The sequence below is a fragment of the Dama dama genome, chromosome 1 (genome assembly GCF_033118175.1).
Source record: "Dama dama isolate Ldn47 chromosome 1, ASM3311817v1, whole genome shotgun sequence".
Lineage (NCBI taxonomy): Eukaryota > Metazoa > Chordata > Mammalia > Artiodactyla > Cervidae > Dama > Dama dama.
Window position 1 is genome coordinate 30010085 of NC_083681.1, and position 22339 is coordinate 30032423.

Below are 22339 nucleotides of genomic sequence, written 5' to 3' on the forward strand. Positions count from 1 at the left end.
TTCATGCTTCCACCAGCAGTGTATAAGGGTTTAATTTTCCCACATTCTCATCAACACTTATTATTGCAACCATCCTAATGGATGTGAAGTGGGGTTCTCTAAAGATTAAAAATGTTGAGCATCTTTTTACGTGCCTACTGGTCGTTTATATACCTTTTTTAGAGAAATGGTTATTTTAGCCATTTAAAAATCGGATTAGTTGTCTTTCCATTGTTGAATTTTATGAGTTCTTTGTATATTCTGGCTACTAGTCCCTTATGAACACCAGTTATCGTGTATATCAAATGATACGGTCTCTTTGAGAGGTTTATAAACTGCAAGAGATGTCGCAAATTAACCAAAAGCGCTGACGAACACGGAAGGGAGAGAAGCCTACCGCTCCACGTTCGAGGTCGAGCCCCCAGGCCGCCCTGGCACAACCTGCGTTGCAACCCGGCGCCCACAGTCTCTCCACCCCACGGCGCCCCGCCCCCCGCCCTTTGACCCGCGCCGTTTCCGGTTGGAGACGTGGCTCGAGGCCGCCATCTTGGTGAGAGGCGAGTCGGCGGCGCTCCTGTCAGGGGGCAGCAGGTCCGGAGCGGCCGGTCCTCCCCTTCCCCCGACCCCAGCCCTAGCCGCAGTGGAGCCGGAGCGCGCGGGTGCGCCCCACCACCGCCGTCACCATGGTAAGACCCGAGCCGGGCTTAACTCCCGCGCCCGGCCTTGCTCGACCGTTCTCCCTGCCGCCGGCCTGTGCTGGGGCTAGAGGAGCCCCGCCCCAAGGGCCGGGAGCCGGATACTTCCTCGGGGCTCTGGGGGCTTCTCTACCCTGTGCTCGACTCCCCAGGAGATCCGAGGGACCTGACTGCAGTCCCTCTATCGTCGTGCCCACACCCCTCCCCCGCCATCTGCTAGGCACCCTCCACTGCCGGGTTCCGGGCCCCAAAGTGGGCCCGGGGTTTTTGCTCTGCAAGAACCTACCTTTTAGTGATGTGTCTTGGACCCCACGCTGCGGACCTGGCCTCTGGTGTCCAGCAGGTTCAGTGGGTGCCTCGGCGCCCCAAGCTGGGCTTCTGTCAGGGGTTCGCTTCGTTCTGTAATCAACTCATCTCTCATCCCCTGTGTTCCGTAGGCCGTGGATGTTTGAAATCTCAATCATTAGTGTTGAGGACTTTTTCTTTAGTTTGTTCGAAAAGGAGAAATAGAGGAAAGTGCATAGGGAGGCACAGAACAGGAAGGAGTAACTTCTGACAGTGATCTGGCACTAATTGTGGGACCCTGCTACCCGCATCTGTAGATCTTAGGTGTGTCCATTTGTCGGTGTGATTGGGTATACTCTGTGTATACAGCACTGGGAAGATGCGAGCCAGTTACGCACACAGGTTTTCTGTCTTCTAGGAGCTTATAGCTCAGGTGAAGTGCGGATGTGGCATATCGGAATCAGACGTCTCAGAGGGGTGAGAAGGGGGTTATTCTTTGGGACCTGTTACTTGCCTTCACTTGAATTATCTCCGTTCTCGTCTGTGGTGGTGGTGGTTTAGTGGCTGAGTTGACTCTTTTGTGATCACATGGACTACTGGGTTCCTCTATCCAGGCAAGAATACTGGAATGGGTTGCCATTTTCTTCTCCCATCCCGTCTGTTGTAGAGAAGGTTAAAATTAATGTTTGTGAGAGATGAAACAAAACATAGTGCTTACTCCACTGCATCTGGCTTCATCGCTATGATTTGTGAATATTTATGAAAGCGTCTTCCTACACACTTCAGAGATGACAATATAATTTGGTGCCAGTTATACTAAGTTCTGTTCACAGCCTTTTTAGATGAAAACTTGGTTGGTGAGGAGATTCAGGCTTGGGCTTTAAATCGCTGAACAGTTTTATTCAGCTTCAGGCATATAAATTGCATCAAGCAGGTTTGTCTCATAAAACTTTTATGTTGGACATAAAATTTCCAAAAACTCCTTTCTTTATTTCCACTAGGAGGCTTAGTATTCGGGTAGTGATTTTAAAACTACTTCCTTTTTACATCTTGGATATACATGTAGTGGATTTCAGAGTATATTATAACATTAAAAGCAAAATTGAAGGCTTTATTATATAAACCAAATGTAGATAATCTTAACAAAAACCTAGTTTGTTGAAAAGTTCTTGGGAACGTCATGCTGTTTTTTTTTCCTAGTAATATTTTTAATTCATGAATAAGCAGAGAGCCCATAGGGCCCTAGGTGTTGAGTGGTAAACATAAAAACATAAATTTTGCATATTATTTGGACACTGCATATGCATACAGTTGTGTTGCATTTAAATATGCCTATAGTTCTGAATTACTTGGAATTTGGCAGGATCCAGATACCTACAGATTTGTGTACTCTGGAGAACAGCTTATCTCAGTACATTCTGCACTGTTGAGTCTTAAGGCATTATTAAGTATTTTTCTGTGTGATATTTATGGGTTCCGTTCCTTTACAAAGAGATCCCTGGACAAAGAAATGTCCAAATAGGGTAACATTTTGCAAAGATTTCTTGAATCTAAAAGCTGTATCCAAAGTTCTAAAAGTTGATCTATAATAAAATTTTCAAACATGCAGGAAAGTTGAGAGCTTTACAGTGAACACCCATGTAACCACCAGCTAGTCTGTAATTAACATTTCACTATTTTTGCTTTATCACACATCTAATTATTCATCCATCCTGTGGTCATCTTTTTTTTTTTTTTTTTTAATGCATTTTAGGGGCTTCTCTGGTGGTCCAATGGCTAAGACTCCACGCACCCAATGCAGGGGGCCTGGGTTTGATCCCTGGTCAAGGAACTAGATCCCACATGCTGCAATTAAGAGCTCATACAGCCAAATAAATAAATACATATATTTTAAAGGCACTTTAAAATAAATTGTAGATATCAGTATGTAAATGTTGGTTTTTGAATAGTAAATTTCCTTTAGCTTTAGTGACTGAACTTGGTGCAAAATGTCCTACACTGCAAAGTCCTAGTAGAGTAATAAAATGAACAAATGGAAAAACAAATGATTTATGATGACTTTGTTATAAAATCAAGTACAAAAAAAGATATTTTTTAAAAATCTTTTTTCTAGTTTTCATCAAGTTAATGAGAACGTGTTCTTATTTTCTTAACATTTGTCAGGTATCGTCAGTTTTTTTCCTTAATAAACTTATATTTGAATGAACTTGATATTAAGTCTCATTGTAGCCCTAATCTGTGAAGACTTTACTTATCTACAGAGTGCTATTCTTTTCTTATTTACTAAGTATGGGGAGTGAGTAAATTTATTGTAGTGATCTCATTAAATATCAGTGATCCCAGTATGTTCAGTTCCCAAGAATCATTAGTTATTAGAAAGCTAGTTTTGGGTTTCTATGTCTGAGATTGGGGCCTGGGACAGCGGGCACTGAAATCCTACATAGTAATAACAGTTCCCAGCTAGGGGGTTATTTTTTTCTTTTTCATATGCAATACAGCAGCTGCACACCTGTTGTATTCTTCATGTGTCTTTTTGATTGTTGTTTCAGAGGAGAACAAAGAATGAAAATAATGTCTTGAATTTCTGTTGATTTGCCACCTTGTTTATTGTCCAAATAGGAAGTACACTGCAGAAACTGAGAACAATGTCCCTTTATTTTTATACTCTACTACAAGTTTTTTGTTTTAGAACAGGAACTTGGTGATGAGCTTAAAACTCTCACTGAGTAACTTCAAGTTTTGGTTTGGTTTTGTGCTCTATGTTTTATTGTAATCTCCCCCGATTTGATATTATCTGTAATCACTTCATGCAAGCAAGAAAGACAAAATGATCCTGTATGACAGTTGTAGAAACTAGCCGTAATATGATCATAAATTATATAGAGATCATCATTACAGTGAATTACAAAGAACAGAGTTACTGGCTAATTGTGAAAGTGAGGAATACTGAAGCATTTAAGGGTTCGAGGAAGTCTTTGACTTTTTTCTTTAGGGAATTGTTCATATTTTTCCTGTTATTTTTGGACCTCTATTGCTAGTGGAGATGAAGGGATGATATGGCAGCTATCTGACACACATATTCTATAAACATATATATGATTTGTTTTGGTTAGGCAGTTTGCCTTTTGGCAGCTTAATATTAATGCAAAACATGGTTCCAAAGTAGTTATCACTGGAGTGGTGGGCGTGAAATGGAGGCATTGCAAATTTTCTGTTGCTATAATTTTCAGATGCTTAGAGTTACAGTATCATAAAGATGCAAAGGCACTTAAACATAAACTAACCTCTATTTTGGGCTTCCCTGGTGGTTCAGAAGGCCGATAATCCACCTGCAATGCGGGAGACCTGGATTCGATCCCCAGGTTTGGGAAGATACCCTGGAGAAGGGAATGGCTACCCACTCCAGTATTCTGGCCTGGAGAATTCCATGGACAGAGAAGCCTGGCAGGCTACAGTCCATGGGGTCACAAAAAGTTGGACACGACTGAGTGACTTTCACTTCACTTCACTTCAACCTCTATTTTAGGTGTATTTCAAGAAGCAATTAAGTGACATCCAACGTAATATAATTAGTGGTAGAGGCAGAACAGAAATCTAATTATCCAGCTTTCTTTACTCAAAGAACTTGGATAGGAGAGTGTTGTTATTTAATCCAAAAACAAATGATGATATATTCAAAGTATCTTAAGTATATTAAGAGAAAAGTTGTCTAACAAAGTTTAACCTATTGGGGAATTCTATTTTTTAAAACAATCCTGAGGAGATCATCTCCAAAACTCTGGGCTGAGAGGGACTCCCTTGGTGATCCAGTGGCTAAAACTCTGTGCTCTGGATGCAGGGGGCCTGGGTTTGATCCCTAGTCAGGGAACTAGATCCCACATGTTGCAACTAAGATCTCGCATGTTGCAAGGAAAACTAAAAAAAAAAAAAAATCCCTTGTCAGCTAAGATTTGGCACAGGCAAATAAATAAATACTAAAAAAAAAAAAAAGCAAGAACTCTTGAAAGTTTGTTTTAGGTCTAGATGCTCTTTTCCAAAAATGTGAAAAACAAGTAAAATAACTGTATAGAGAATCATACTATTCACTGTTTCCCAAAGAAAATCAGGTCAAATTACAGTAGGAAAAATTAACCTACCTTTTAGTATATACTGTTTTAATAATTGGTAAACACTGATGTGAAGAGAAAATTATTTCAAGGCATTTAAGAAGATGAATGTTGATTTAGAATAGGTTAAATTTATCTTGTTGACCATACCTTCCAACCAAGTTATTAACTGCTGTGTTAATATGAATAATAGTGAATAGAAACCTATGTCAACTTTGTGGAAACTGTGATTGTGATGTCATGGGTGTTTTGAAGTTGAGAGTCATACTCAGTCTTGGGCACTTGGGTCCTGCTTTAGGAGCCTTATTTGCTGTGTCTGAACAATGGAATGACTCAAAGAGAGGACCTACTATTTTACCCTACTGTTCCTTCATCTTTACATACTCAAGTTTCCTGATTGATCAAAGCATAATTTAAGTAGTGTTTCTTCCATCAAATCTTCATGATCTTGTGAGCTAGAAGTAATCTCTTCTTCCTCTGAATTCCCATAGTGCATTATTTTACACATTCTGCCTAGTTTGTGTCTTATCCCGGCTAGGCTGCTGCTGCCTTTTTTTCTGAGGTGTAATTGACATAGAGCATATTTTCATGTTTACAGCATAATAATTTGATATTTGTATGTACTGTGAAATGATCATCAAAATAAGTCTAGTTAATACCACCATACATAGTTAGAAAATAATTTATTTTTCTTGAGATAAGAACTTTTGAGATCTTACTAGATTTCTTAAGAATGCTAGTCCTACTAATTTCCTCATTGTATTCCCAGAGAGCATCTAGTATGTATAGTAGGTATCCAATAAATAATTTTTTAGTTAATTCTTATAGTAATATAGCCAAAATGGAGATTGCCAGTACCTGTAATTAGCCTTTGACCATGCCCAGTTGATAAAGCAAAGTGAATGGATTGCCCCCCTCCATAGCGTACATCTTTCTGGTCATAGGTTGTCTTTAATTTCTTTTTCCCTTTAATGTTGCCTTGATGTTAATTTTTACCTAAACTCTTATATGTATGGTATGGAGGTCTTTTGAATTCTAGCTACCTGAGAACTACCCTGAAGCCTATAAACATTGTTTCTAATAGAGTTACTGTTATTAGATATATTAGATATGGGCTTTGCAGTTAAGCAGCATATTTATATAGGTCTGAAGGTTTGGTCTGAGCAATCCTTCTCTGGGTAGATTTTTTACTTCAAGTGTTTAAATTGTGCTGTGCTTAGTATTTCTACTGTGGCTTATTTTATTCTTCAAAACATTGTAAAATTCTCAGGTGGGGGAATCATACTTTCTAGGACTGTGATTCTCAGCCTTTTTTTGGTGAGGAGGGCCTTTGTAAGTATTAAATTTATAATGTGCTCCCATTTATTAGTAGTATTTCTCACTGCATAAAGTGATTTCTGTATGGATCATCTGAGAATTACTACTCTAGAGGTTCTATGAATTTTCTGACATTAAAGGTAAAATTTTTTAGGGAATGTGTGTCCATTTTTAATCTGTTAAAATATTGCCAAATCCATAAAGGTAAAAATCCATTGCTTTGAAATGACAAAGTTTTTAATAAGATGCATTTCTTGGCAAGTTTATTATTAATAATGATGCTGCTTTACCTTTTGAGTATATGTGGTATAAGTTGTATAGTGCTTTGGCTTACAGTTTTATTATATTCATTTGGTCCTCATAATAACTTGTGAGATTGTCAGATGATGCTCCATTTTCTAAGGGAGGAAACTGAGGCTGAGAGGTTGAAACATAACTTAAATCAGACAGATAGTAAACTAGGATCCAGATCGTCTCACTTCTAATCTTTTAACTTTCCTGGTATATTAACTTGATTCTTTGCAAATTTAGAACACTATTTCTAATTCACGTAGTCTTTGGGAAAAGAAGAAACCAATGTGAGATCATCTCAAATATAAGGAAATTCTTCATTTTCCTGATGAGAATATTAAGGAAACCTTTTTGGAGTATATAAACTTTTAGGACTGTAGCACAAATATTTAAAGTATTTAAAAATTTACTGATGTTCTTAAAGTATTTAATAATTTACTTAAATATACTGTTGATTTTTTAATTTTTTTTTGTCTTTTTGTTTTTTTCCATTTATTTTTATTAGTTGGAGGCTAATTACTTTACAATATTGTAGTGGCTTTTGCCGTACACTGACATGAATCAGCCATGGATTTACATGTGTCCCCCGTCCTGATCCCCCCTCCCACCTCCCTCCCCATCCCATCCCTCTGGGTCATCCCAGTGCACCAGCCCTGAGCACTTGTCTCATGCATCCAACCTGGACTGGTGATCTGTTTCACAACTGTTAATTTTTTTTTTTTTTTTACAACTGTTGATTTTTAAATTGAAAAATAATTCATTTTTTTCTGTTTTTATGTTCATGAAACTGTTTATCCAAATTCTTCACAGGCATCATTGTCACTAGGTGTGCTTTTTGAATTACAGTTTTCTATAACTTTTATACATACAATTTTTAATATTAGCACTTTTTGAATCCATATATCATATTGATACTTTTGGAAACTTTATTATGAGTCATAAAAACCCATTTGTATTACAGTAGAGCAGTTGATTTTAAAAGAAATATTTATTGGGAATTCCTTAGCAGTCCAGTGGCTGGGACTCTGAGCTTTCACTGCCAAGAGCCCAGGTTCATTCCCTGGTTGGTGAACTATTTTAAAATCCCGCAAACCACATAGGACAGAAAAAGAAAAAAAAATCATTACTGACATCCAGCACATGAAATTGTGAGTTCTGATCCTCAGGATAATTTATAAATCAGATGACCTTTTATTAGTACATGTAAAACTAGCACAGTTTGAGACAGAGGATAAAATCTACCCTACACAATTCATTTAGATGTTCAATGTAAACTAATTGAGAGAAAATTTTTAATATGAAAGACTGCAGAAGAATTTGAATCTATACAGCTGGTTTTTTTTTTACGATAAATATTACTTGTTTAAAAAATACTTTTAATGGATATGTCATACCTTAAATTTATCAATAGTTTCTTAATGTCATTAACTGTTCATTCCCTGTTCGTATTTTCCCATTTGTCTTATAATTTTTTTAAACAGTTGTTTGAATCAGGATTCAAATAAGATTATACATTGTGATTGGTTAACATGTCTCTTAAGTCTCTTTTAATCTATGGGTTTGCCCTCCATTCCTTTTTTTATTGAGATATAATTCACATACCATAAAATTCAGCCTTTTTAAGTGTATAATTAATTGATTTTTAGTATACTCACATAGGTTTTGCAGCCATCATCCATAAGGTTAGAATATTTTCATAATCCCCCCCCCCCCCAAAATCCCATACTAATTATCAGTCACTTTCCATTTCCCCTTTCCCAGCCCCTGGTAACCATTCATCTACTTTCTTTCTCTGAATTTGTTTATTCTGAATGTTTCATGTAAATGGAATCATGTGAGATGCCTTTTGTATCTGGTTGCTTTCATTTAGTGTAATATTTTCAAAGTTCATCCATACTATAGCATATTCTTCATTCCTTTTTATAGCTGAATAATAGTCCATTGTTTAGATGTATCACATTCTGTTTATCCATTCATAGGTTGGTGGATATTTGGGTTTTCACTGTTTATTTACTTATTTAAATACACAGATTTTTAGTTTTTTTGGCTCTGCCTTGTGACTTCCAGGATCTTTGTTCCCTGACCAGGGATGGAACATGGGTCATGGCAGTGAAAGTGCCAAATCCTAACCACTGGACTGCTGGGGAATTCCTGGTTTTCACTTTTTATTATGTATTAGGTATTTTGAATAATGCTGCTATGAACATGTGTACAAATTTTTATGTGACATAGCTCTTTTATGAGGGCTCATATTGGGACAGAAATCTTACTTTATTTGGATGTATGTGTCATATAAATCAAATATGACACAATCAAAGACATACCTGCTTATCACTCATAAACTAAAGCAGCAACTACCTTTTCTTTTTTCTTTTTCTGCCAGAAATATGCAGATGGTTGAAACATGAACCTCATATGATAAAAACTAATGTGAAAGCAAATTTTTGAGTATATTTGGTTTTATTCTTCTAAACAAGTCTAAGTCTCTTGCCTGGTGATAATTTTAGGTCAGTTTCTTCTCCTTCAAGATTAAGGTATTACTATGTGTATACCAGGGCTTCCCTGGTAGCTCAGCTGGTAAAGAATCCGCCTGCAATGCAGGAGACCCCGGTTCAATTCCTGGGTCAGGAGGATCCCGTAGAGAAGGCTATCCACTTCAGTATTCTTGGGCTTCCCTGGGGGCTCAGATGGTAAAGACTCTGCCTGCAATGCAGGAGAACTGGATCAGGAAGATCCCCTGAGGAGGACATGGCAACCCACTCCAGTATTCTTGCCTGGAGAATCCCTGTAGACAGAGGAGCCCGGTGGGCTACAGTCCATGGGGTTACAAGGAGTCGGACATGACTGAACAACTAAGCACACGTGTGTACCAAGAATTAGAGGAGTCCTTGCCCTTTTTTGAAGAAATCTTTCTTTATTTCACACTATTAAAGACATGAATGGGGACAGTGTGGGGAATATAGTCTATAATTATGTAATATTTTTGTATGGTAACAGATGGTGACTAGGTTATCATGGTGAACATTTTAAAATGTATAGAAATATGGAAGAACTATGTTGTATACGAGAAATCAGCATAGTGTTGTAGGTCAGTTATACTTTAAAAATAGCCAATACAATATTGTAAAGCAATTATCCTTCAATTAAAAATAAATAAATTTAATCTTATTGTTAAAAAAACAAACTCATAGAAAAGAGATCAGATTTGTGGTCACCAGTGGCAGGGACTGGTTGGCGGCGTGGGGTGGGGAGGGAGATTGGATGAAGGTAGTCAAAAAAAGTGCAAACTTCCAGTTATAAGCTAAGTAAGTACTGGACATGCTGTGTACAATATGATCAATATAACTAACAGTGCTGTATCTTATATATATGAAAGTTGTTAAAAGAATAACATCACAAGAGAAAAAAGGTTTTTTTCTATTTGTTTTTGGCTATGCCAGGCAGCTTACAGGATCTTAGTTCCCTGAGTAGGGATCAATTTGGGTCCTTCACGGTGAAAGTGCCGAGTTCTAACCACTGGACCATGAGGGAATTCCCTTTTTTATATTTTTTTAATGTTGTACCTGTATGAGATGATGGATGTTCACCAAACTTATGATGTGTATAAGTCAAATCATTATGCTGTACACCTTAAACTTTCAGTGCTGTATGTCAATTATATTTCAGTTAAACTGGAAGAAAAAAGTAAAATTAAAGGCATGAAATCACCATATACACTTAAAATACCTTGTAACTTTATATGTGAATTCTACCTCGATAAAGCTGAATTTAAAAAAAAAAATTCTATAGCAACAACAGCAACAAAATAATAAAGACATGGAGTGGAAGATTTCTTTGAAAAGAATGGGTCATAACCTTGTTGCATTTTTATTCTTTTTGGGGAATCTTTTACTCCCCTCAATATATCTTCTTGCCTCTTGCCTGGGTGGTAACAGCAACCTCCCGAGTAGTTGTGATGGTGAATGATACATTTCTTAAGTACAAAACTATTTATTTATTTTAAAAGATTATAAGTATTTTGGGGAAAGATGACTGTTTTGGGACTTTTAAGCTAGCTTATTTACCACTTTTGAAGTAATCAACTGTAATTTTTATACTCTACTTTTCCATATGTCTAAAATATCATCTTATATTTTTAAATATAAGATATAAAATATATTTTTTATATTTTACAGATATAAAAATATATTTTAGACATACAGGGGCTATTTTAGGGGCTTCCCTGGTATCTCAGCTGGTAAAGAATCCACCTGTGATGCAGAAAACCCTAGTTCGATTCCTGGGTGGGGCAGATCCCCTGGGGAAGGGACAGACTATGCACTCCAGTATTCTTGGGCTTCCCTGGTGGCTCAGACAGTAAAGAATCCGCCTGCAATGTGGGAGACACTCCAGTATTCTTGCCTAGAGAATTCCCATGGACAGAGGAGCCTGGAGGACTGCAGTTCCTGGGGTCGCAAAGAGTCAGGCGTGGCTGAGTGACTAAGCACACGTATTTTTAAAGGGATATAGTTTACAAAGCAAGATTCTTCCTGAAAGTATTTATTTATGAGGTAGAACTACTTAAAAAAAAAAACAAACTTTTGAATTCTATACTACATAACTTTATGCCAGCATAATTAAGGTAAGTTTCAACATAGAATTGATAGATTCAGTAGCATAAAATTGTATTACTCTCTTATATGTGTGTCTTTCTAAACTTGCAGTTGTTATTTGGGAAATAGAGCAGTTGATAGGATTTATTCTTGAGATTTCATGTGAGAAAATTTGCACAGTGTTCATGGGAAGTAAATCAATCAGTAAAAATAAAGATCTGTTTGGTAGAGGAAAGTTATTTGTGCAAGATATAGGTCAAACAGTTTTCACTATAAATTGTTTTTACCTAACTGCTTGGACATTAAGTGTGATGGTAATTATCTCCCAAATACCCTGATGACCTATTCTTGATGAATAAGGACATTATGTTCTCCTGTAATCACTGTAAAACATATTCATGTTTTGAAACTAAAAGAATATCTACTCACATTGACTAACTTGTGTTTTTTCGAGCTGCTCACCTGTAGAGGAAAGATTTCTGTAAAACTGAGGAGCCTGACCAATAGAATGTTGGTATTTCAGAAGTTGTATCCTACTTTTGAGGCTTCCAATATGTGTAAATAGTCTTTCTGTTACTTGTCCTTATAAACTTCTGGGTTCCTGCAATGAAGAGACTGTTAACACTGCACTTAATTTTCTTAATACTCTGCTAATGACGTTTGGTTGTATCTTCTTTGGTGCTTTGTTTTGTTTAACGAAACGCCAGACTCTGAAAAAAAGGCTGTTGGTCTTGATCATTGCCCAGTGTCAAAACCTGTGTGAAACATTGAGCCACTTAGTTTTTCATTTTACAGATTGTGTGTCTGTAGGTAAGGTAGTGTGGGTTAATCAAAGAGCAGAAGATAAATTTAAACTCACTAGATTGGTTCTGTATTTTAGGTAAAAATGAAAGGAAAGTTTTGGGGCCTTGTATAAGTGTTCAGCCTGCCTGATCAGACCTCTGTAGAAATTTCTGTTTTTCCTTGAAAAAGTTTAAGCTATTTATGGGTCTGCCAAAGCAGAGAGCAACCCAGTTTTGAGTCACAAGTGAGTGAAGTTGCTCAGTCGTGTCCAACTCTTTGCGACCCCATGGACTATTGCCTACCAGGCTCCTCTGTCTGTGGAATTTTCCAGGCAAGAATACTGGAGTGGGTTGCCATTTCACAGAGGACCCATTAATAATGTGTGTAGACTTAGAAAAAATTATTTCTTTACTAAGTTTTTCTCTAGGTGTGTTACTGAAAAATAGGAGTAATAGCTTCATTTTCCTATACTTCACCTTTATCTTATGAATGACATAGTATAATTAAAAGAGCAAAGAAGTAGAGTCTGAAAGTCAGCATTCTAGTAGTAGTTATATCACTAAATAACTGAGAGTGGCATCCTACAGATCTGAGGATGTTGAGAAAACACATGTAAAAAAATGATTAGTACCTATTTACATATTCCTTGCAGGTGCTGTTGGCAGCAGCAGTCTGTACAAAAGCGGGAAAAGCTATTGTTTCTCGACAGTTTGTAGAGATGACTCGAACTCGGATTGAGGGCTTGTTAGCAGCTTTTCCAAAGCTCATGAACACTGGAAAACAGCATACATTTGTGGAAACAGAGAGTGTCAGATATGTTTACCAGCCTATGGAGAAATTGTACATGGTACTGATCACTACCAAAAACAGCAACATCTTAGAAGATCTGGAGACCCTAAGGCTCTTCTCAAGAGTGGTAAGAGTCCTGTAATACTGGGTTAAGGTTTTTGGATTTTAAGTTTTTTGTGTGAAACTGTTTTCCCCCAAAGCATCTGATGCTTATTATTTTGCGTGTTCTATGCACCTAGTCCCTGTCCCAGCATCTTATGTCACATCTTCTTTTACTGGATTCCTAAGACTGTAAATACTACAAAGGAGAGTATGAAAATTGCTCTTTTGTTTCCCAGTTCTCTAGCAGTGACTATAACCTGCCCTTGTGGTTCTGACACTTGTTTGGCCATATTTTTAGATAATAATCTTCTGATGAGATTTGTTGATGTAGCCACAAACATACAAGGCTTATGCCAAAGACTTGCTTAAAGAGTAGTGAAAGGAGCTAGTAAAGCGATTCAGGCATACTGAAATTTTTGTATTTTACAGGATAAGAATTGGAAAGCATAACTGCTGACACATTGTAAATATTTCTTTTCCATTGTTCCCATGATTAGATTCCTGAATATTGCCGAGCCTTAGAAGAGAATGAAATATCTGAGCACTGTTTTGATTTGATTTTTGCATTTGATGAAATTGTTGCCTTGGGATACCGGGAGAATGTTAACCTGGCACAGATCAGAACCTTCACAGAAATGGATTCCCATGAGGAGAAGGTGTTCAGAGCAGTCAGAGAGGTAAACAGGGTCTTCTTTGAGACTGCTGGTTTGTGTCTTTCTTTTAGGCTTCTCTGTTTGACTTTCCTTTTTTTATTTGCTAGTCTGGTCTGAACTCAAAGCTGCATCCAAGTATGTCTCTTTTTGTAGACTCAAGAGCGTGAAGCCAAGGCTGAGATGCGGCGTAAAGCAAAGGAATTACAGCAGGCCCGAAGAGATGCAGAGAGACAGGGCAAAAAAGCACCAGGATTTGGGGGCTTTGGAAGCTCCACAGTGTCTGGAGGCAGCACGACTTCTATGATTACAGAGACCATCATTGAAACTGATAAACCAAAAGTGGCACCCGCACCAGCCAGGTATAATCTAGTGTAATCACCTAGAATACAGTTCTAGAATGGCAGATGAAGGCTATATGTGTGTATCTCAGAGCAATCTGATTTCTAGGCAAACTATAAATAACGAGTGCCTTGATAAAGTAAGAGTAATATTAAATTTGGCTGCATATTGATAATATGGGGATAAGGGAGAAATCTGATTGTGGTGTTTTTCCTTTTGTGTAAAAGAGAGTTCTTTTACAGATTTTACCATGAAGCTCAGTTTCCTATGAGAGTTGCCTTATATTGGAAGAGAAGTTATTTAACTGTTTAAGGGACACATACTTTTAATCTAGTGTTCATAAATGGATTTCAGGGAGAATCTAAACTACCTAAAATTATATGAAAAAGTTTGTTTGTACATATTTATTTGGATAGAAGGTACAAAGTTTTCCTCAGGTCACACATGCTTATCAAAGTATACCTTTGGTCTTTGGTTACTTGAACCTTACGTGGTTCTTCTGTTTGTTTGTTTCTTGGTCATGCCCCTATAGCATGCAAGATCTTAGTTCCCCAACTAGGGAGTGAACCTGTGCCTTGCACTGGAAGCACAGAATCCTAACCACTGGACCACCAGAGAATCTCTGAAACTTACATGTTAATAGTAATCCATCTGCCAGTTCGAACAAGAAATAGTTTAGTGGTCCACTAAACACTAGGAAACTTTAGTTTTTCCCTTGAGGTATTCACATTTCTCTTAAAGGACAGCTTTAGGGAAAGCTTTAGTGATAGGGAATTATTAGTTTTTAACTGTTTAAATCATATGTGTATTTTTTCTTATTTTTGCATTCTTCCACTTAGACCTTCAGGCCCTAGCAAGGCTCTGAAACTGGGAGCTAAAGGAAAGGAAGTAGATAACTTCGTTGACAAATTGAAATCTGAAGGTGAAAACATCATATCCTCCAATATGGGCAAGCGTACCTCTGAAGCAACCAAAGTGCATGCTCCACCCATTAATATGGAGAGGTGAGTGGTAACTTTTTCAGTAGGAACAGACCACATGGTGTTAAAAATTTTTTTATCTCAATACTTTATAAATTCTTTTTGTGTTTTTTAATCTTTCCAGGTTTAAAAGACTTGAGTATATTCTAAACAGCAGGGTTCTACTGTATATTATCACACAGGGAACTACATTCAGTATCCTTTGATAAACCATAATGGAAAGGAATATGAAAGAATAAATACATATGTATAGCTGAGTCACTTTGCTGTACAGTAGACATTAAACACAACATTGTAAATCAGCTGCACTTCAGTAAAATTTTAGGTGTTAACATGAGCTATATCCCCTCTGCCCTCTTCGAACCATAATTGGGGACTCTTAGCCATCTGTTTTCTGTTTAGAACTTAACCTTTCTACCAACTCTGTGGTGGTTAAATTAAACAAAAAATAACTTTTCTTCATGCTTAGTTTATACTTTGTCTCTTAAAATGGACTTGAATTAGAATACTAGAACAATGATTAGCTCTGTACTATATTTTGGCATGTCTTTCTCTAATTAGGACAAAAATTATAAATATCTTTAGTAGCAAATTAATGTGTTATTTTTGCTTTTTTTGTTTGTTTTGTTATTTTTCTTTTTAAGTATTTAAAGCCAGTATAGAATATTTTGATTGGTCTCTTATCTCAGGACTATGGTACTGGTTGGTAACATTTTTTTTTCCCCAATTATTTTTATTAGTTGGAGGCTAATTACTTTACAGTATTGTAGTGGTTTCTGCCATACACTGACATGAATCAGCCATGGATTTACATGTGTTCCTCATCCCGATCTCCCCTCCCACCTCCCTCCCCATCCTATCCCTCTGGGTCATCCCAGTGCACCAGCCCTGAGCACTTGTCTCATGCATCCAACCTGGACTGGTGATCTGTTTCACCCTTGATAATGGTTGGTAACAGTTTTAAGTGGTAGTTACCAAGTTCACATTTTCATGACTCAGATTTCTTGTCTTGAAGCCCAGACTTTCTACTGTTACTGATGGTTTTGAGGTCAGGTGAAAAATGAGTCTCGGAGGATACCTCTATCAGGTGTGCTTCAAAGAGGAATGTTTTGTGTGTCTTATTTTATATGAAATGAACAGGGTTTTGTTGGGATAAATCTTTTAAATCACTAAAGCTCCTGTGTTATTCCTAGTGGTTGCTCTGAGGGAGACAGGTTTGATACTATTTTAATAAGATGTTGGAGACTATCATGTACTAGACAGAGCTTGAAACTCTTTTCTGAATGTTGGAATACTTCTTGAGCAAATGCTTATGAAGGTAAATGACACCATGCATTGTCTTTAAGATACATGTCTCTGTGGTCTTGAGTCTCATGCTTTTGTTTCTGGGAAGACTTAGAGGTTGGAACAGAATAAAGTAGGACGCCAGCACAGTGTTTTAAACCACTGCAGTTCACCCAGCTAAAAACTGTTTTAGTGAGGAATATGGATAGATTGTACTTAAAAATGGCTCTTAGCAGCAGTACCTTTTATTTTATTTATTTTAAAAACTAGATGATACTATGGCTGATTCATATCAATGTATGACAAAACCCACTGAAAAAAAAATAAATAAATAAAGGAGAAATTGAAAAAAAAAAATAAAACAAAAAGAAAAAAAAAACTAGATTATACATTCATGTAGTTGTTCAAAATTCAAAAGGTTCAAAGGATGTTACACTAAAACTTCTTCCCACCCAGCCATTCAGGGTTCTCTCTTCAGATGCAACTAGCATTAACTGGTTTTTGTGTGTATCTTCCAAGAGAGATACTGTATGTATAGATGAATAAAAATATGGTGTAATTCTGTTTTTCTCTTGTTATATATAAGTGGTGGTGTACTTGACACATTTCCACTTGCTTTTTTCACTGCAGTTCAGTCGCTCAGTTGTGTCCAATTCTTTGTGACCCCATGGACAGCAGCACACCAGGGCTCCCTGTCTATCACCAACTCCCGGAGTTTACTCACACTCACGTCCATTGAGTCGGTGACCCCATCCAATCGTCTCATCCTCTGTCGTCAACTTCTCCCTTCAGTCTTTGCCAGCATCAGGGTCTTTTAAAATGAGTCACTTCTTTGCATCATGTGGCCAAAGTATTGGAGTTTCAGCTTCAGCATCAGTCCTTCCAATGAATATTCAGGACTGATTTCCTTTAGGATGGACTGGTTGGATCTCCTTGCAGTCCAAGGGACTCTCAAGAGTCTTTTCCAACACCACAGTTCAAAAGCACCAATTCTTTGGCACTCAGCTTTCTTTATAGTCCAACTCTCACATCCATACATGACTACTGGAAGAACCATAGCCTTGACCAGATGGACCTTTGCTGACAAAGTAATGTCTCTGCTTTTTAATATGCTGCCTAGCTTGGTCATAACTTTTCTTCCAAGGAGTAAGTGTCTTTTAATTTCATGGCTGCAGTCACCATCTGCAGTGATTTTGGAGCCACCAAAAATAAAGTCAGCCACTGTTTCCACTGTTTCTCCATCTGTTTGCCATGAAGTGATGGGACTGGATGCCATGATCTTAGTTTTCTGCATGTTGAGCTTTAAGCCAACTTTTTCACTCTCCTCTTTCACTTTCATCAAGAAGCTCTTTAGTTCTTTGCTTTCTGCCATAAGGGTGGTTTCATCTGCATATCTGAGGTTATTGATATTTCTCCCAGCAATCTTGATTTCACCTTGTGCATCATCCATCCCAGTGTCTCTCATGATGTACTCTGCATAGAAGTTAAATAAGCAGGGTGACAATATCCAGCCTTGACGTACTCCTTTCCTTATTTGTAACCAGTCTGTTGTTCTATGTCTGGTTCTAACTGTTGCTTCTTGACCTACATACAGATTTCTCAGGAGGCAGGTAAAGTGCTCTGGTATTCCCATATTTTGAAGAATTTTCCAGTTTGTTGTGATCTACACAGTCAAAGGCTTTGGCATAATCAATAAAGCAGAAGTAGATTTTTTTCTGGTATTCTCTTGCCTGTTCTATGATCCAACTGATGTTGGCAGTTTGATCTCTGGTTCCTCTGCCTTTTCTAAATCTAGCTTGAACATCTGGAAGTTCATGGTTCACATACTGTTGAATCCTGGCTTGGAGAATTTTGAACATTATTTTACTAACATGTGAGATGAGTGCAGTTGTGCAGTAGTTTGAACATTCTTTGGCATTGCCTTTCTTTGGGGCTGGAATGAAAACTGACCTTTTCCAGTCCCGCGGCCACTACTGAGTTTTCCAAATTTGCTGGCATATTGAGTGCAGCACTTTCACAGCATCATCTCATCTTTTAGGATTTTAAATAGCTCAGCTGGAATTCCATCACCTCCACTAGCTTTGTTTGTAGTGATGCTTCCTAAGGCTCACTTGACTTCACATTCCAGGATGTCTGGTTCTAGGTGAGTGATCATACCATCGTGGTTATCTGGATCATGAAGATATTTTTTGTATAGTTCTTTTGTGTATTCTTGCCATCTCTTCTTAATATCTTCTGCTTCTGTTAGGTCCATACCATTTCTGTCCTTTATTGTGTCCATCTTTGCATGAAATGTTCCCTTGGTACCTCTAATTTTCTTGAGGAGATCTCTAGTCTTTCCCATTCTATTGTTTTCCTCTATTCCTTTGCACTGATCACGGAGGAAGGTTTCCTGTCTCTCCTGGCTGTTCTTTGGAACTCTACATTCAAATGGGTATAGCTTTCCTTTTCTCCTTTGCCTTTAGCTTCTCTTCTTTTCACAGCTATTTGTAAGGCCTCCTCAGACAACCATTCTGCCTTTTTGAATTTCTTTTTCTTGGGGATGATCTTGATCCCTGCCTCCTGTACAATGTCACGAACCTCCATCCATAGTTCTTCAGGCTCTCTATCAGATCTAATGCCTTGAATCTATTTGTCACTTCCACTGTATAATTGTAAGGGATTTGGTTTAGGTCATACCTGAATGGTCTAGTGGTTTGCCCTACTTTCTTCAATTTAAGTCCGAATTTGGCAATAAGGAGTTCATGATTGGAGCCACAGTCAGCGGCCAGTCTTGTTTTTGCTGATTGTATAAAGCTTCTCCATCTTTGGCTGCAAAGAATATAATCAGTCTGATGTCGGTGTTGACTATCTGGTGATGTCCATGTGTAGATCTTCTCTTGTGTTGTTGGAAGAGGATGCTTGCTATGACCAGTGTGCTCTCTTGGCAAAACTCTGTCAGCCTTTGCCCTGCTTCATTTTGTACTCCAAGGCCAAATTTGCCTGTTACTCCAGGTTTCTCTTGACTTCCTACTTTTGCATTCCAGTCCCCTATGATGAAAAGGACATCTTTTTTGGGTGTTAATAAGGAAATTTTTGTCTTCAGTTAAGTGAAAAATTAATTGATTGCTGGGAGAAATCTCAATAACAGATATGCAGATGACACCACCCTTGTGGCAGAAAGCAAAGAAGAACTAAAGAGCCTCTTGATGAAAGTGAAAGAGGAGAGTGAAAAAGCTGGCTTAAAACACTGTGTTCAGAAAACCAAGATCATGGCATCCAGTCCCATCACTTCATGGCAAATAGATAGGTAAACGATGGAAACAGTGACAGACTTTATTTTTGGGGGCTCCAAAATCATTGCAGATGGTGACTGCAGCCATGAAATTAAAAGATGCTTGCTCCTTGGAAGAAAAGCTATGACCAAGCTAGGCAGCATATTAAAAAGCAGAGACATTACTTTGCCGAAAAGGTCCTTCTGGTCAAAGCTATGGTTCTTCCAGTAGTGATGTATGGATGTGAGAGTTGAACTGGAAAGAAAGCTGGGCACTGAAGAATTGGTGCTTTTGAACTGTGGTGTTGGAGAAGACTCTTGAGAGTCCCTTGGACTGCAAGGAGATCCAACCAGTCAGTCCTAAAGGAAATCAGTCCTGAATATTCATTGGAAGGACTGATACTGAAACTCCAATACTTTGGCCACCTGATTTGAAGAAGTGACTCATTTGAAAAGACCCTGATGCTGGGAAAGATTGAAGGCAGGAGGAGAAGTGGACGGCAGAGGATGAGATGGTTGGATGGCATATCCGACTCAATGGACAAGAGTTTGAGCAAGCTCCAGGAGTTGGTGTTGGACAGGGAAGCCTGTTGTGCTGCAGTCAAGAGTTGGACACGACTGAGCAACTGAACTGAACTGATAAATTTATGAAGTTATTAACAGAACTGTGGTTATGTGAGAGAATATCCTATTCTCACAAAGTATATTCTGAAAAATGTTTAGGGGTAAGGGGCCATGATGTATATGATCTGCGTGTAAATGGTTCAGGAGAAAAAGTAAAATATAGTTATATAGAGCATGCAAATGATCAAACAAATGGGATAAAATGTTAGCAATAGAAAAAAAGGATATACATATATTTGTGTTACCATTTTATTTTATTTTTTTCTTTTTTGGCCACACCGTGTAACATGTGAGAACTTAGTTCCCTGATCAGGGATCGAACTCCCACTCTATAGTGGAAATGCAGCGTCTTAACCAATGGACCACCAGAAAAGTCCCTGATTTTTAAATTTTTGACATTATTTTCAAATAAAGAATTTTGTCAGTTCCTCTTTTTCTTGTAATTGCCCAGTATTCATTTTTGTTGACATACTTTTATGTATTTAAGTTTTCCTCCTAGTGATAGACATTTGTTTCTAAACTTTTGCTATTGCAGTTTTTCAGTGAATAACATACAACATTGTTTTTCACAGGTGTAGACTTATATGTTGGATGAAGAATCACTAAACCAAAGGATATAATGCTTTATTTTATTTTCTATAGTGATAAAGTATTCTTTTCCTTTTTTAAAAAATTGAAATGTAGTTGATTTACAGTGTTGTATTCACTTCTGTTGTACAGCAGAGTGACTCAGTTATGCATATACAGATATAGGAATTCTTTTCCATTATGGTTTATCCTGGGAGATTGGATATAGTTCCCTGTGCTATACAGCAAGACCTTGCTTTTTATCCATTCTAAATGTAATAGTTTGGCATACAGCAACAAAGACCCAAAGCAATCAGAAATAAATTTTTTAAAAAATGTAATAGTTTGTATAATGCTGTACATTTTGATACATATGGCCACAACACCTTAAAATAAGTTGCTGATGGCTAATGAGCATTAAACCCCAGAGAAAGGGAATTCTGGTTTTTACCTTTCTGAACAAATTTATTTTTCTTTCTCTACAGTGTGCACATGAAGATTGAGGAAAAGATCACATTAACCTGTGGCCGAGATGGAGGATTACAGAACATGGAGCTGCACGGCATGATCATGCTTAGAATCTCAGATGATAAGTTTGGTCGAATTCGTCTTCATGTGGAAAATGAAGACAAGAAAGGAGTACAGCTACAGGTGCCTAGAGGCTTTTAATAAGGGATTATTAAGGCTTTTGTCTACTTAGCACAGTCTTTTTCAGCTGGAGCTCCTGTATGAACCATAGAACACAGATGATTATTTACTTTATGTAACTAGTACCGTTGTAGATGCATAGGAAGAAAGTTAATCTGTTATCTACAGTGGATGCCTTGAGTCAACAAATGCCTTCCCAAGCCAGTTGTGAGTGATTGACAGCAACTGTATTAGTATGGCCTTTTAATATTGAAAATGAGTGAAAGGTCATTTTGAAATCTAATAAATGACTTCATACTCACTAACAGAGGTACAAAGAGATGCTTATCTGTTACTATTATGCAAAAGTAAATTCATTTAGGATTTTGCTTGAAGTATAGTTAAACAACAAGTTTTGAAACTTAATGGGCAGGTATTTTATTAAAACAAACTATGACACTGTTTACGCATTCTGCTACTCTATAAACTGCCAGTGCTTGTTTTGTTAGCTGAAGGACAGTATCTAATGGTATATTCGAAACGTACATAAAATTCTTAAAAATAAGTATGTTCTATCTATGTGACTTCTTTCTAAGAAATCTTTATAACACTTGTTACATTTTATTTACTTATTTTCAAACATTTTATTTATTGATTGATGGTTTGGCTGAGTCTTTGTTGCTGCATAGGCTACTCTCAGCTATGGTGTGCAGGCTTCTCACTGCAGGGGCTTCTTTTGCTTCAGAGCACAGGCTCTAGGCCCACTGGCTTCAGTAGTTGAGGCTTCCAGACTCTAGAAAACAGGCTCAGTAGTTGTAGCTTATGGGCTTAGTTGCTTCATGGCATGTGGGATCTTCCCGAATCAGGGACTGATCACCTGCATTCGCAGGTGGATTCTTTACCACTGAGCCACGGGAAGTCCTGTCTTATTTTATGTTTAAAAATTTTTGGCTTTGCTGTGTGGCACATGGGATCTTACTTCCCGGACCAGGGATCAAACCCACCTCCTCTCCATTAGAAGTGTGGAGTCTGAACCACTGGACCACTAAAGAAGAATGTTATATTTTATTTAG

The 22339-nt window shown here is 37.7% G+C and overlaps 1 protein-coding gene across 4 annotated transcripts in view; it reads left to right on the plus strand.

The window, feature by feature from the left end:
- Positions 1-497: 497 nt before the first annotated feature.
- Positions 498-22339, plus strand: part of ARCN1 (archain 1) — a 30106-nt gene continuing 8264 nt past the window's right edge. The window contains exons 1-8 of one of the 4 annotated variants that reach the window (XM_061145459.1): positions 498-665; positions 1378-1436; positions 12701-12964; positions 13437-13616; positions 13746-13951; positions 14771-14935; positions 18234-18338; positions 21125-21290. In XM_061145459.1, the coding sequence (XP_061001442.1) occupies positions 1404-1436; positions 12701-12964; positions 13437-13616; positions 13746-13951; positions 14771-14935; positions 18234-18338; positions 21125-21290 (1119 nt within the window). In that variant the 5' untranslated portion in view covers positions 498-665; positions 1378-1403. Of the gene's footprint in view, positions 666-1377; positions 1437-12700; positions 12965-13436; positions 13617-13745; positions 13952-14770; positions 14936-18233; positions 18339-19325; positions 19485-21124; positions 21291-22339 lie in introns of all 4 variants that reach the window. The other 3 variants (XM_061145440.1, XM_061145468.1, XM_061145449.1) reach the window with 3 other exon arrangements.